Raw genomic sequence first — 15,779 nt, forward strand, 5'->3', positions numbered from 1 at the left:
CAGTTTTTCCATGGTCAAGTGGTAGGAATATCACTTTCCCAAAAAGCAGTCCCACGCTATAGCCTGCGGCAGAACGCAGTCAGGACATTTCTCATTCCAACCATAACTCCTCCTTCCTTCCTGCTCTGTGATGCCACTCCAGTGAATACCAGTGCCAAACTTATCAAGCAACCCCCAATGCCTGACGCACAATAACACCACAAGACACACTGACCTAAAGACAAGAAGATCATCAGAGGGAGAAAAAGACACCATTTTAATCTATCTCAGCCTCTGCGAAGAATACACCATCAAATTGACATCCCATTGACATCAACGGGAAGTAAAATCGGGCAATGTTTAACGCTGGTAACCAATCTATTAACGCCTGTTCTCTGTTAGCCAGTCGGTTAAAACTCCCCCCCAAATTATTTAAATCTCTCTTCAGTGGAAGGTCCTTTGGGTAGCGAAAAGGCAAAAGGTTGACCTTATGTTCTGGAAATGTAAAGCCAACTTTCAGTGCAATGATATACAAAATCCATTCCTCTGTTGACAGAGGTGTCTCACTGCCTGGTGGTTTGCATGAATCTAAACTAGGAGGATTCCATCCTTCAGATCAGTTTGCCAGCCTCACTCAGCGACACTTTAAGGAGGCCACTGCAGGAAAAGATGCAATAGGGCAGCACAGGGCGCTATGTTAACATAGCAGAGCTTAAAGATCTTTACAGTATATATGACCTGTATTATATCAAAACTGTTAGTGTCCAAGGCTAATAGATGAAAACTAGATCTTTCTCCCACCTTTCAACTTCACAAACACAAGGTTCACTATAATGAAAAGCAAAGTCAGCTAAACTTTAAACAAAACAACTTGGATGTACCCAATTGCAGGGACAACTTTCTGTTTCTTACACAGCTGAGATCATTTTCTGCATGTGCATTTATGGCACTAACACCACTGTTCATTATGCTACAGTTCTGACTCCAGGCTTGTGGCCGAATGAGCTAGGAATGCTGTGATGTGAATGCCACTGAGAAAGAGAGAGTTTTGTTATTACTAAATACATTGTAAGTTACTGCAGACTGATGACCTGTCACTGTAACTTGGCTTTGATAATGTACATTGCCAACACTATAAAGATGCAACACCACCACCAATCCCTCCATCCCCACCCCCACCCCCCAGCCCCCAGGCCACTGACATTCGTCTGTGCACTGAAAAGTATTATGATCAGTAACAGATAGAAAGTTCCAAATGGTAGAAAAGGTATGTTTTCTGTCCACTTACTACAGCTTAGTATTTTCAGTTGGTACAGTTAAGTGGAAATATTTATCTTTGATATTAATAGGAGTGTTTCAATTAATAGGCAGCATCTTCCCAGGTACTGAACAACATGGATATTGGTGAAAAATTTGCATCAGGTGGGCAATGTGGGGCTTCTTGATGTCAAGAGCAAAAAGACCAATTTTCCAACTGTGGTGATTAGAATCAGGGCCTGGTGAATCTCATCATCTATAAGATCCTGATTGGGACTGTTAACCTGTGCCAATTAGAGAGCCCTGATTGACAGATGTAAACAAGGGATTCAGAAAGTCTTCTCAGTTGAGGGACAGGTTTTAAGCTGACTGGTGAGAAGCCGTATACTGTCCACTTATTAATAATGGGTGACTTGGTGATACTTGACTCTGTGCAGCTATTTCACTAACCAAATATTGAGTAGAGAAATAGGCCTCTCATCGTTCACTGGCAAGAACCTTATTTGCAAGAAGTAAAATCCCTTTATTACTAATATGCAGTTTTCCATTCACCCACCCAGCCACCCAGCAAAGATGGAAAGTAGATGGTGATAACTTTCAGCATGAACGTCAGTGTGGGCACGTATTGACTCCAGCTCATTTGCTTGCTCCTCTGTATGTGTACCTTGGGCTTCAGACCTCCAACATGTCAGGGCACATACCGTGGGCAGTGACCGCATGTGACCCCCTTTCCATGAACATTGGCATCCAACAAATCCCAGCCTCACCACATCCTCATGGCACCACTCAGACCTACTTACACGATGGTTCTCCACTTCAATGCTGCATTTTGGAGCACACTGGCACCTATCATTAGAATGGTGCTGCCAGCTCACTTTCCCCCCAGGGAAAAGCAACAATCTCATGGATTCAGCCACAGTGGATTCTAGAGTTTCTCACACACTGTGTAAGAAACCTACTCGCTTTGTACCTACTTTGTTGCTCACAGTTTCTTGGCATTGCCTTGTTGCACTTTGCTTCCTCAGCCAGAGGTCAAAGGCTGTCTTGCCTTGCTGCATAGCACAAACATAAAGCTTTTTGTGGTAGGCAATGCAGGTATCCCCTACTTTTCAAAAGTTCACTTTACACCACTTCGCTTTTACGAACGACCTACATTAGTTCCTGTTTTCACTAACCGAAAGAAATCCAAAGAGGATTTTGGTTTTTACGAAGAAATTTTTCCCATATTAATTAATGCTTCTTCGCTTTACACCACTTCAGCTTATGAAAGGTTTCATAGGAACGCTCCACTTTTGGACAGTGGGGGACACCTGTGGTCATACGAGTTGCTGCACGGCACCATGCTACATCAACATTACACCTACAGGATGTGCCAGCAACCCACGTGCAGCAAACAGAATGCAAGTACATCAAACAAATCTAATAGTAACAGTATACATTCAGCCCAATATATAATTGACCCTGCTGGTCATTCAGTTGTCATTCCATCTCACTTGTTACATTACAAATGTACATTAAGTATATTTAATTGGCTGGAAAGCATTTTGGAACACCCTCGATTTGTGGAGCACAAAATGGAAACGCAAATTCTTCTTTTAAAGTGGTCACCTTGGAATTGGTAGGACAAATGTACCTTTTAATAGGTGTTATGAACCTCAAACACACAGGAGCCTTCACTCCACAAGCACCAGTTATAATTTATAACCTACATTAAAAATCAAAACTTGTGGTTGCAATCCTTTGAGGAGTGCAGGAGGGCCTTTTCTCTGGCGTAATAATAATAAACAAGAAAATAACAGGTGGATTTTATTCAGAGAGCACAGTCAGACAAAAGAATCAATGTCTCCATCGTTCCAGAACTGGCCTCCCACCTTGGAGGTTATTGTGCTTGCCTGTCTACTTTGTCAGCATTAATCAGTCACGCTGGAGGTTATTGCATTTGCTTGACTGCCTCCCTTCTCCCCCTCCATACACTGAGGTTTCCAACCTCGAAGTGACAGCTCTGACTGCAACAATCACTTCCACTCAGGCTGAAGATGAGCCAATTACACTTCAGGCAGGAATCAATGATTAGTGTTAAAGACACAGCAATTTTATGCTTAAAAATACCAACATGACGGAGACAAAACTTTCTCAATTCCCAAGTATTTGCAAACATGTGTGAATGTGGTCTCAGAGAGCACAGATACAATAAAATGAAACAGTGTGGAGAGACCAGATTCCCAGCCACAGCCTGGATCACCCAATCGGAGTAAGATACCCTTTACAAAATTCATTGGTGACAGGCACAGGACAAACAGTTAAATATAACGGTTCAAGTTTTGGAATACTGCGTTCAATTCTGGTCTGCTTCCTATAGGAAGGATGTTGCGAAACTTTAAAGGGTTCAGACAAGATTTACGAGGATGTTGCCAAGATTCGAAGACTTGAGCTGAATAGAGTGGTGCTGTTTTCCCTGGAGCGTCGGAGGCTGAGAGGTTGACCCTACAGAGGTTTTTTTTAAAATCATGAGGGGCATGGGTAGAGTGAACAGTCAAGGTCTTTTCTCTGGGTGGGGGAGTCCAAAGCTGGAGGGCATAGGTTTAAGATGAGAGGGAAAAGATTTAAAAGGGACCTAATTAGAAACTTCTTCATGCAGGAGGGTGATGCATGTATGGAATGAGCTGCCAGAGAAGTGAAGTGCAGGCTGGTGCGATTACAATGTTTCAACGGCACCTGGATGGGTAGAGGAATAGGAAGGGTTTAGAGGGATGTGGGCTAAATGCTGGCAAATGGGATTAGATTAATTTTGGATTTCTGGTTGGTGTGGTCGGGTTGGACCGCAGGGTCTGGTTCTGTGCTGTAGAGCTCTACGACTCCTCCCACCTCACCAATGCAATCTTTGTTGTTTTTACCATTTCTTCGATACTATTTGATACAAGCTGCTTTTATTCCTCTCCAATGTTTCAGACTTTAAGGAAGCCTCTAAGTTCCTTCTGCCTGCACTTTCTCTATTTTGAAATGAGGAGTCACCACTCATTCCCTCACAGCTATACTGCCCTCAGAATCACGATTGTCTAAACCTTTGGCCCCCACGTTTCCTTTCTTCCGACAGATTACAAGGTGAACATCAGAAGGGATCTGTTTTTGGGCATGAGGATTGCTATGGATAACATCATATACCAATCCTATGGAGGTTAGGCAGCACACACCATTTGAAATCATCATTAAAATTAAAATTGAGTCTGAAGGGCACCTCTCCAAAACATTACAGAGAATTGTACAGATAATGAAATACTCTATAATTCAGTCACTTGCTTTGGAAGTCGACAAATTGCACTTAGCAGGATTCCATAAATGGTAACTGGATTAATAATTAGGTAATTATTATATTAATTATTATTAAATGATTCTTTATTAATTACACCCCAAAGATTGCAGCAGCTCAAGAACGCAGCTCATCACTTTCTGCAGTGCAATTAGAATCGGGCAGTATATACAGGCCCAGAGACAGAGACAACCTACATCCTCAGAACAAATCAAATAAAAGTTGTATATTGATCAAAATTTCTAGTTATTTCATTAAAATTGTCATTGAGCCATACAACTTTTTTTGTCAAAGTCAAGCCAACTCCCAATCAACACTTACCAGAGTCTCATAAAGGGAACTGGTCAAACATGATTATCCTTTCACAAAAGCATGTTGCCTCTGCCAGATCGTCTTGAACTTATTTAATAATAGCTTCTAACATTTTCCCAATGACAGATGTTAGTTTAACACGTCTGCAGTTTCCTGCTTTTTCTCTCCCTCTCTTTTTGAATAAAGCATCTCTATTTACTATTTTCCAAACTAAAGGGACCATTCTTGAATCAAAGGAGCTTCGGGAAATTAAAAGTAAATCATCAACCGTCTCAGTCAGCCCACAGCCCTGACAATTTACTCAGTCCCACTTCTCTGGTGATTGCCATTTTCCTGAGTTCCTCTCACCCTTTCAATTCTTGAGGTATCGATGCAACTTGTCCACTCTATAGCGAAGATTGAAGCGAAATATCTGTTAAATTCATCAAGGCAAACGTGAGGACTGCAGCTGCTGGAGATCAGAGTCAAGATTCGAGTGGTGCTGGAAATGCACAGCAGGTCAGGCAACATCTGAGGAGCAGGAAAATCAATGTTTCGGGCAGGAGCCCTTCCTGATGAAGGGCTTTTGCCCGAAACGCCAGTTTTCCTGCTCCTCGGGTGCTGCCTGACCTCCTGTGCTTTTCCAGCACCACTCGAATCTTGACTGTTAAATTCATCTGTCTGTTCCTTATTTTCAATTATTCATTCTCTTGTCTCCCTTTCTTATAGGACCAACGCTCACTTTGTTAACTATTTTCTTCTTTAAATATTCCCCAAAAGTTTTTTTTAAATAGAATCCCTACAGTATGGAAACAGGCTATTCTCGAAAGAGCATCCCAACCAGACCCATCCCCAACCCTGCATTTTCATGGCGAACCCACCTAAGCCTGCACATCCCTGAACCCTATGAGCAATCTAGCATGGGCAATTCACCTAATCTTCACACTGTGGAAGGAAAACGGACCACCCAGAAGAAACCAACGCAGACACGGGGAGAATGTGCAAACTCCATACAGTCGTCCAAGGCTGAAATCGAACCTGGGTCTCTGGTACTGTGAGACAGCACTGCTAACCACTGAGTCACTCTTAATATATTTCCAGTTAGCTTTCTCTCGCACTCTAATTTGTCCTTGTTTCTTTTTTTTCCACTTTTAGTTTTTTTAAAAAACTTTTAATCTTTTAAACTTACTTGGAGACGAATGCAGAAGGTGAGGCGTGGGCCAGAGGCCAGCGTAGGGAAGGGGAGGCCCTGACAAGAGGCCGGTGCAGGGGGATTGATCCTGGACCAGAAATCAGCACGCAGTGATGAGAGGCCTGGACAGGTGGCTGGTGCAGGAGGAGGTGAGGCCCTGGTGCAGTCTGCAGGCGAGCGCAGGGTATGGTGAGGCGAGGCCCAGGCTGCAGGCTAGCATGGGGGTGAAGCAAGGGCCAGACAGATGGCCAGCACGGGTTGGGGGGGGGGCAATGGCCAGGCTGGCGCAGTGGGTGGGGGGGAGGCAATGTGAGACCCAGGCTAGAGGCCGGCGTGTGGAGGAGAGGCCTCGACCGGAGGCCAGCGCAGGGGGAGTGATCCTGGACCAGAGTCCAGAACGGAGTGATGCGAGGCCTGGACCGGAGGCTGGCACGGGGGAGGACAGGTTGGATAGGAGGAAGAAGCAGGGGGAGGCGAGGCCCAGACCAGAGGCTGACGCGGGAGGAGGCGAGGCCCAGACTAGAGACCAGTGCAATGGGAGGCCAGTCCCTTCCAGACAGGTGACAATGTCTGGTGTTTTGAAGTCCGGTATGGTCTATTGGCTTGGCCCGGTGCAGTCCGGAGGCAATGTGCTGGCTGGTGTTTTCATTGGGGTAAAACGACTGTAAATATATTACCTTTCCTTCCTTTTATTCTTATACTGGATTATTAATTTATTACTCTTCCAATTTTGTACCAAATACTTAAACATCTGTACCAAGGCATCTTGTGCCTAAGATGGCGCCATAAGCAGTGACATCACAAACTTTTCATTGCACTCTAATGCACATAAAGCAAATTCAATTCAATTTCAAAGTTTTTGGTCCACCTTTGCTGTATTTTACTTTTCTGACCTACCGTCTGTCCTTGCGCAATTATACATTAATCTATCAGTTTGGTACTACCTTTAACATTTCTCATTAATCAGGATAGGTGGATCCATACCTTTGGATTTTTCATATGCATACAGGCTGTGAAAGGTCAGCTTGTGGGAGGCCGAGAGACTCGGGACACTGTGCTGGTGATTCATGAACAGGGTTGGGGTACTGCCTATCCATCACCAGTCAAATCAAATGGTCTGAATGGTATCCACACTGATCTATGACAGACTGCTTTCTTTTATTTCACCGCTCACATGGATTTTGAGCTGTGACAATATGTTTAAGGCTCAGCAACAACATGACTAATTCTCTGTAGAAACGTTACAGTTGATGTTCATTTTGTCAATAATTCTTGAAATAGTGGTTACATTAATCCCTGCACATAAATTGCGTTTTGTGTTTTGGAGCTTTTTTTCTTCTCCTGAGTTGCTCAATACAAGTTTAACTTTGAGCGATTGTCTTTGCCTCATCAGGATCTTATGGCTGAGATCCTTCACTTTTCACCAAGTTCACTCTCCAATAAAGTGTTAAATCCACTACATCAACATCAAAAGACACATATGCTTCAAATCTGCACATTGGGAAAGCAATCACATTGAAACCAAAGGCTGCGCACTCTCAGTGACAGCAGGAAGGGCAAGCAGAAAGCACCAGTATGTGTAGGTCATCACAACCTGCCATCCAAGCGACATCCATTTCCAACTGCTGGAAGCAAGGAGATTGCTACCAGCACCTACATCCCACCCCCTTTTGTCAAAACCAGGGATAGATCTACAATAGCTAACCAGGATTTACCATTCTCTGATGATCCCAGTTAACCGGTGGGTTACCAGCCCCTTAAAACTGTTTCTTCCCCTCTGACTAGGTATCATTCCTGTCCTAACTCCAGTGAATGGGTTAATATCTATTGTCTCCAGGGCAAATCAGATGAACAATAAATATTGTACTGTCTGTGAGTACGACTTTATATTCTAACAGACAATAAAATGAGAAAATGATATGAAATTTATAATCACAAAGATCAATTCCAGTTGCATAGCTTACAGTCCCATGCCACTAACCATTGCTGTTTCATTCATTTTCCACCCTTGCCATGTTCTCAAATTAATTGGAACCCAGGAGGGAAGAGCACGCTTACCTGTCAATAGACCTCTGCTAGAAAAAGCTCAATACCACTCTGATGAATGGGAAGGTTCGACTTCAGAAACTGCTTGTAATTCCCTACTTCCTATCTATGCATCTGGGAGCTGGAGAGGCAGTTTACCTGACTCTGGATAGGGAAATGATTTGTAATGACTTTGGGCCACTTTAGACACAGAGATAAAGAAGCATAGTTCAACCTTGATTTCTTTCTCTCTAAAGAAACTGTTCAAAAGTCATTTACCATCTGTTCATCTTCCTGACTGTCACTGGAGTCATCAATCTTCCTTTTGTTGGATGCAGCATGGATAGAGCCAGCTTTCCTTCCAGTATCAGTAGCTTCACTCAGTTTCTCTGCATCTGCAAGGCAATCAGTGATGGAGATAATTAGCAGCCTTACACAGAAACCCCACTCATGTGTGGAATCAGGGCTTCAATGAACTTCAGACTGGTCAATTCTTCTGTTGGATGAATTAAAAAATATTAGAACTTTTCTTCCAAATTTTCTTGTAATTAAACATACCAAGATAGCATTTGACCTATCAACATTTACTGTAGGTATGAAATGCTGCAATCTAATGCATCATTCACTCCAACCACCGGGAAGCAAATATCAAAAAAAAGCTGGTAAAACAAAACCTGGTTGATTTCAAGAAAACATCAACTCACTGAGGAAATCATTAAAGCTCGTCATTTTCACAATCACCAGTGACGCATCCCAAGGAGGTATAACTATAAACGGGTGGGAGAGGTCAAGAGCAGGGGTGTATGGGTGTGAACAGAACACTGAAAGTGGTGGGACAGGTAGAGAGACCAGCATACAGATAAAGCGTACAAGATCCTCAGTTTAATTAACACAGGCATAACGTACAAGAGCAAGGAGTTGATGTTAACCTGGGACATTGCTGAAAACATATGTAGAACTTGAAGCATAACTTCTGATCTCACCATAGAAGTTGAGCACTGACGTTCTGCACTGCCATAGTATTTTTGATGTTTCTTAATAAAACAAAATCCCTTCAGTGCAATGTTAAAGAATAATTAGCTCTGCACAGCTTTGTTATTAAAATGTATTGGTGAATAACTGGGAAGGTGCAAACAAGGGAATTAATTCTTATTCAAAAATAATAAAGCAATGTTACCTTGAAGAGAAAACTGCACAAAATGATTCCTTTGCCTTCATCATAGTATTTAAATAATGCCATTGATGTTGTGCAATTCAATGAAAAAACTTGCTGAATAATCTCTGCGAAAAGTGCAGGACACAGAGTCAGAAACAGGAGCAGAAAAGATAAAGGAAATCAACAAGGGATGATTAGATGGTGCTAAACCTGAGTTTTAAAAGCTTCTGGGTTATGAGAAGAACAAAAAAATGAAGGAAGCAAAAATATCTGAAATCCTGAGAGACAGAACTCTTTTCCCTTATTGCAGGAAACTGCCAAAAGGATGTAATTAAGGCTTCAGTTGCCTAATGAGGCTAGTTCTTCCACACTGTATATATAATTCACATAGTCCTAGGTTCAATGTAGCCACTGTCAGATTAAGTGATCAGAGAAATCTTCCTGGAACAGAAATCTCTGAATTTTATACCTTATTATTTGAAAGAAATTGACCATCCACAGGCAGAAGCATGTGATACCAGGCTTGGTAAGACAGGAGGTGGAAGGACATTCAGCTGGGTGGGATGGTGACACACCCATTCCCCCGCTGCTTTCCAGCTTCCACTAGAATTAAGCTCATGGCTGGAAGTGCCCCACCATGAGCTGAGGCCACTGTGGGACTTGGTGGATCCCAGTGTGATCTGCAGTGACCGCATCTACAGCTCGTGTTGGTTGGTGAAGAATTTCAACCTGGGGTCGAGAAGCTGGAGTCAGAGCTGTGGAACATGTGGCTGCAGGAGAGTTCCCAGGTCTCTGTGTTTCAGGAGATAATCATCGCCTTTAGATTAATTGCATCAAACCTGGTCAGTGGTCAGGGCAGAAGGGTGCCAGGCAAATGCAGAGGAGACTGAGTCAGTGCTCTTGTCCAAAGGTATGAGGTTCCTGCTCCCAGTGTGGGCATGCACACAGATTGCAGGGAGGAATTTTTTAAAAATTCAATCAGATGTAGATGTCACTGAACGGACCAGCATTTATTGCCATCACTGGCACGCTTATGAAGTCTGTGGTGATGTTCAGAAAGGAATTTCAGATTTTGACCGAGTTATAGTGAAGGAATGGAGATGCATTTCCAAGTCAGGATGGTGTGTGATGTAGAGGGAAACTTGTAGGTAAGTGGTTCCCATGTATCTGCAGCCTTTGTCGTTTGGATGGAAGCAGTTGTGGGTTTAAAAGGTGCTAAGGATTGTTGGGGAATTTCTGCAGTTAGTCTTGTAGATAGTACACACTGCTGTCACAGAGTGTTGGTGATGGAGGGAGTGAATGTTTGAGTGAACTGACCAAAGCACAGTGATACAGAGTGCCATTCAAGTCAGGGGGTGGTGGATATAGTCGTAATGGGAAATTGTGCAATTAGGAGAAGAGATACCATTATCTACAGCAAAGACAGACAACCTCTAAGGCTCTGTTTTCTACTGAGTGACAAGGTTACGGGTTCCTCTTCTGGGCTGGAGAGGAACTTGGAATTTGGGGGGTGGGTGGGAATTCACTTGCTGCAGTCCACACAGTTATCAATGATATAAGACAGACAAGGAAAGAGGTTCTGGTGAAGGATTATGAACAGAAATTTAAAAACCACTGCATCTCTCTCCAAGCTTCCTTCACAAAGGCACATTCCAAAAGGAGATATGAGACGGGCTCTAACCCCCCTCACAGCTCCTTTGAGGGCAGGTAACACTCTCAGAATTATCACTGGAGACATGTGGTAAGGTTAGAGAGCTAAATGTATGGCTCAAAGAGTGACAGGGAAGAAATGGGTTACAATGGGCACTGGGAGTAGGGGAAAACAGAGAATGCTATTCTATTTTTTTTTTTTTTTCTCCACCAGGAAGATAGGAAAACACCCGGGTGGCCAGTGACAAACACTGCCCTTACATTCTTGTTTATTTTTTTTTTCCTCTCTTTGAGAATGCTATTCTACTGGGGCTAGGCTTCATTTGAACCAGGTGTTGATGAACTGTATAACTACGCTTGCAGATATAAATTGATGCTTGGATCAGGTTCAATTGAAGGGAAATCTAAAAATTCAAAAAGGAAACAAGACTGCTGATGTTGCTGATTAGTGAAGACAGGAACAAAACCGAAAAGAGAATCTTGAAGAGGCAGGTGTTGTGAATATGTTGCAAAGGATTGGCGTGGCCTTGTTGCCCCAGTACGCTCCAAGTCATTGGACCACTCTGTATCACCTGTCATTCATGGAGGAATTTGCAAAGAAAAACACCTTTAACCACAAGTTCATCAGGAAGTGGTCAGCACATTGCGTCCTGGAGACCTTGAGGGAAAAGGAGAGAGAGTGGATCCTGTCAGCTCGTACCCTGAGCAGACTGTCAAAGGCATTTGGCAAAACGCCTCATTGCCAGAACTTTCTAACAAGCTTCGCTTGGCTGGTGATGAGAAGGGCACTACCTGGGAGATCCTTCATGGACGCCCAGTCTGTCTATGCCCCCGCACACTGCCCTCGAAGGAGCTGTGAGGGGGGTTAGAGCCTGTCACATATCTCCTGTTGGAGTGTGCCTTTGTGAAGGAAGCTTGGAGAGAGATGCAGTGGTTTTAGTGGAAGTTTGCTCCGAGCTGCTCCGTGACACAGAACTCTGTGCTCTGCGGTCTGTTCCAGGGAGGCACACTGAGACAAACATCAACTGTGCCTGGAAGGCCACCAACTGATTGAAAAATGCTCTTTGGTCTTCCAGAGCAAGGAGTGGACCTCGACTGAGTATTACAAGCTGGCATCTTCCAGACCTTTCTCAGCACCAGCCGGGCTACATCTTGTTAACAGCTTGTTTGAAACTTCTCGCAATGAAGAACTCTGCCAATTAACTTTGACAGCCTGCTCAAGCAACCATCGGAAAGGATCATGTTGGACTGTACAAGACATTGGTAAGGCCACTGTTGGAGTATTGCATACAATTCTGGTCACCCTGTCATTGGAAGGATGTTAGTTAACTGCAATGGGTGCAAAAAAGGATGTTACCAGGACTGGAAGGTTGGAGTTATAAGGAGAGGCTGGATAGGCTGGGAGTTTCTTTTCCCTGGAGCCTTACAGAAGTTTATAAAATCATGAGGAGCATAGATAAGGTGAATAGCCCAGTTCTTTTCCCCAGAGAATTCAAAACTAGAGAGCGTAGGTTTAAGGTGAGAGGGGAAGATTTAAAAGGGACCTAAAAGAGGTAACTTTTTCATGCAGAGGATGATAGGTATATGGAATAAGTGGGTAGAGGTGGGCACAATTACAACATTTATAAGATATCTGGACAGGTGACATCAAATAGGAAAGGGATGTGGACTAAATGCAGGCAATTGTGACAAGTTCAGTTTGGGAAACCTGGATGGCATGGACAAGTTGGGCCGAAGGGTCTGTTTACGTGCTGTATGACTATGATCCACTATGTCCGTCACCCACGGGGACCTTGATAACGTGACATGTGAACAACTGCCTTATTGACATGTGGTCAAAGGGGTTTCTCTGTATACACTTTGCTGCTAGAGGCAGTTAATACAGCTTGACTGAAATATTCAGTGTCAACGTGGCCAGACTTAACCTTGGCAGATGAGAAGCTGAGTGCCAGGAAACTATTTTTGTCTCTCATTGTCAGAATCAAACAGTTCCAGGCCAAGTACACCACATTTTGGTTACAAACACTTCCTCTATAAACATCCAAAGCTATGAATAATTTAAAACACTTCTGGTCATTTTATATCAATACTTAGACTTTTAGTCCAAATAGGTTACAGAATATACACGGTGCAAATATGTTTTAAATGGGCACTGCCATTTTGAAGTCTTCCAATTTATTCTGCATGTTTTTAAAATTAGCTGAAAGGCTTGGCCGACCCTGTTTTTGATTTTGTAAAGCAATTGGATCTTTCTGAAGTTTTCACGCGCACAATGTACCGTCTGTTCCCTAAGGGCTTTCAAAGTCTTTGAGTGATCTTTCATTTCTCCTGCCAGGCTGAGCAAACATGAAACAGCAGCCCCTGGACTAAAGCCGAGTCAACTTCTTTTCTTTTCCCTTCTATATTCTCAACCATGATAATGAGCTGATGGCACCAAACCTCGAGAGTAACTTTGGAGGATTATAATGTATTACAACAGAGAGAGCCCCATTTTCTAATGCATTGCAACAAAACCTTTCATCTGGTTTATCAGTGTGCGTCATGAAATGAATGTGCAATGCAACACCTCACATTCATTGAAATAATCAGCGGGGGGTGGGGGGGGGGGAACATAAGTGATTCACAATGATTTGAATGCAATGCAAATCTATTACTTTTCACTGGGACAGGAAGTGAATTCATCAGCACTATCCAGCTACTGTTAACAGTAACACAAGAGTCCATCAGCTGCTCGATAGACCAGTTTAGTGTAAGGTGGTTTGAGAGTTAAAATTAATTAACGTTGGCAAGTCTCACTGTGCTCCAATCTTCAGAGCAGTGAGCCAGTAGATAGGGAATGTTTCTGAGGAATAAATGTCACCCAGGCATCTCTATTTTAAACTGGCAGAAGGAAATCAGGCAACGAGGTAATTAAATGAGGTGTTATAAAAAGGGGTAGTTAAAAATTGTTGGAAAAATATTGGAATCAGTTATTAAGGAAATAACAGCAGGACATTTTGAAAATCATAATCAAGCAGAGTCAGAAAGGGAAATTTTGTCAAACTAATTTATTTAAACTTTAAACAAGTCTCGACTAGAGTGGATAGAGGGGAACCAGGAGATGTGGTATATTTGGGCTTCCAGAAGGCGTTCAACAAGGTATCTCACAAAAGTCATAAGATAAGAGCCCATGGTGTTGGAGGTAGTAATTTGGCATGTATAGAGAATTGGTTAATGGGCAGGAAATAAGGTTTTTTTCAGGCTGATGACCAATGGGGTTCCACAAGGATCAGTGAAGGGAACACAACTGTTTACAATATATATTAATGACTTTGAGGAAGGAAGCAAATGCACTGTAGCCAAAATTTCAAACTATACAAAAAAATAGCTGGAAAGGCTGGCTGTGAGAGGGATACCGACAGTTTACAAAGAGACATTAAGAGGTTGAATAAGTGGGCAAATGGAGTATATCGTGGGAAAATTGCTCACTTTGAAAGGGAGAACAAAATATTATGATTTAAATGGAGAAATACTGTGGAAAGTTGCAACACAAAGGGACTTAGGCAGACTTGAAACACAGAAGGCAAGCACACAGGGGCCGCAGGTAATCAGGAAGACTAATATTTCAAGGCCCTTATTTCAAGAGAATTGGAGTCTGAAAGTAGGGAAGTCCGACTGCATCTGTACAACGTGCTGATGAGACCACACTGGAGTACAGTGAGCAGTCTTGGTCCCCTTATTTAAGGATATATATTATTTCATTGGAGGCATTTCAGAGAAGTTTCACTGGGATGATCCCTGATATAGTGGGACTGTCTTATGAGCAAAGGCTAAACAGGTTGGGAATCTACTCACTGGGGTTCAGAAGAATGAGGTGATCACATTGGAACACAGGAGATTCTTAAGATGTATGGCAGGGTAAATACTGAGAGGATGTTTTCCCTCATGGGAGAGTCAAAGACCAGAGGGCATAGTCTAAGAATAAAGAGATGCCAAATTCTTTCTGAGGTGAAGAGGGATTTCATCTGAGGGTTCACTATCTTGGAAACACCTTGCCACAGAGACCTAGGGGGGGTACAGTTCTTGTTAATATATAAGGCTGAGATTGATTCCCCAAGTATACGAGAGACTAAATGAATATTTTGCATCAGAGTTTACTGTGGAGAAGGACATGGAAGATATTGAATGTAGGTGACACCTTGAAAAATGTCCATATCACAGTGGAGGAAGTGCTAGATGTCTTGAAACGCATTAAAGTGGATACATCCCTAGGACATGATCAGGTGTACCCTAGAACTCTGTGGGAAGCTAGCGAAGTGATTGCAGGACCCCTCACTGAGATATTTGCATCATCAATAGTCACAGGTGACATGCCGGAAGACTGGAGGTTGGCTAACGTGGTACCACTACTTAAGAAAGCTGTTAAGGACAAGCCAGGGAACTATAAACTGGTGAGCCTGACATCAGTGGTGGGCAAGTTGGGCCAGCGGCCATAATTCTATTAGATTTAAAATAATGATGGAAAAGGATAGACCAGATCTAAAAGTTGAAGTTCTAAATTGGAGAAAAGCCAATTTTGACAGTATTAGGAAAGAACTTTCAAAAGCTGATTGGGAGCAGATGTTCGTAGGTAAGGGGATGGCTGGAAAATGGGAAGCCTTCCGAAATGAGATAACGAGAATCCAGAGAAAGTATATTCCTGTTCGGGTGAAAGGAAAGGATGGTAGGCATAGGGAATGCTGGATGACTAAAGAAATTGACAATTTGGTTAAGAAAAAGAAGGAAGCATATGAAAGGTATAGACAAGATAGATCGAGTGAATCCTTAGAAGAGTATAAAGGAAGTAGGAGTATACTTAAGAGGGAAATCAGGAGGGCAAAAAGGGGACATGAGATAGCTTTGGCAAATAGAATTAAGGAAAATCCAAAGAGTTTTTACAAATA

The 15,779-nt window shown here is 42.9% G+C and overlaps 1 protein-coding gene across 5 annotated transcripts in view; it reads right to left on the minus strand.

The window, feature by feature from the left end:
- Positions 1–15,779, minus strand: part of LOC122557945 (N-acetyl-beta-glucosaminyl-glycoprotein 4-beta-N-acetylgalactosaminyltransferase 1-like) — a 667,804-nt gene that overhangs the window by 481,576 nt on the left and 170,449 nt on the right. For 4 of the 5 annotated variants that reach the window (XM_043706193.1, XM_043706198.1, XM_043706197.1 and 1 more), the window contains exon 2: positions 8,331–8,446. In XM_043706193.1, the coding sequence (XP_043562128.1) occupies positions 8,331–8,446 (116 nt within the window). Of the gene's footprint in view, positions 1–8,330; positions 8,447–15,779 lie in introns of those variants that run through there. The other variant, XM_043706196.1, reaches the window with a different exon arrangement.

This window comes from Chiloscyllium plagiosum, chromosome 16, assembly GCF_004010195.1.
Source record: "Chiloscyllium plagiosum isolate BGI_BamShark_2017 chromosome 16, ASM401019v2, whole genome shotgun sequence".
Lineage (NCBI taxonomy): Eukaryota > Metazoa > Chordata > Chondrichthyes > Orectolobiformes > Hemiscylliidae > Chiloscyllium > Chiloscyllium plagiosum.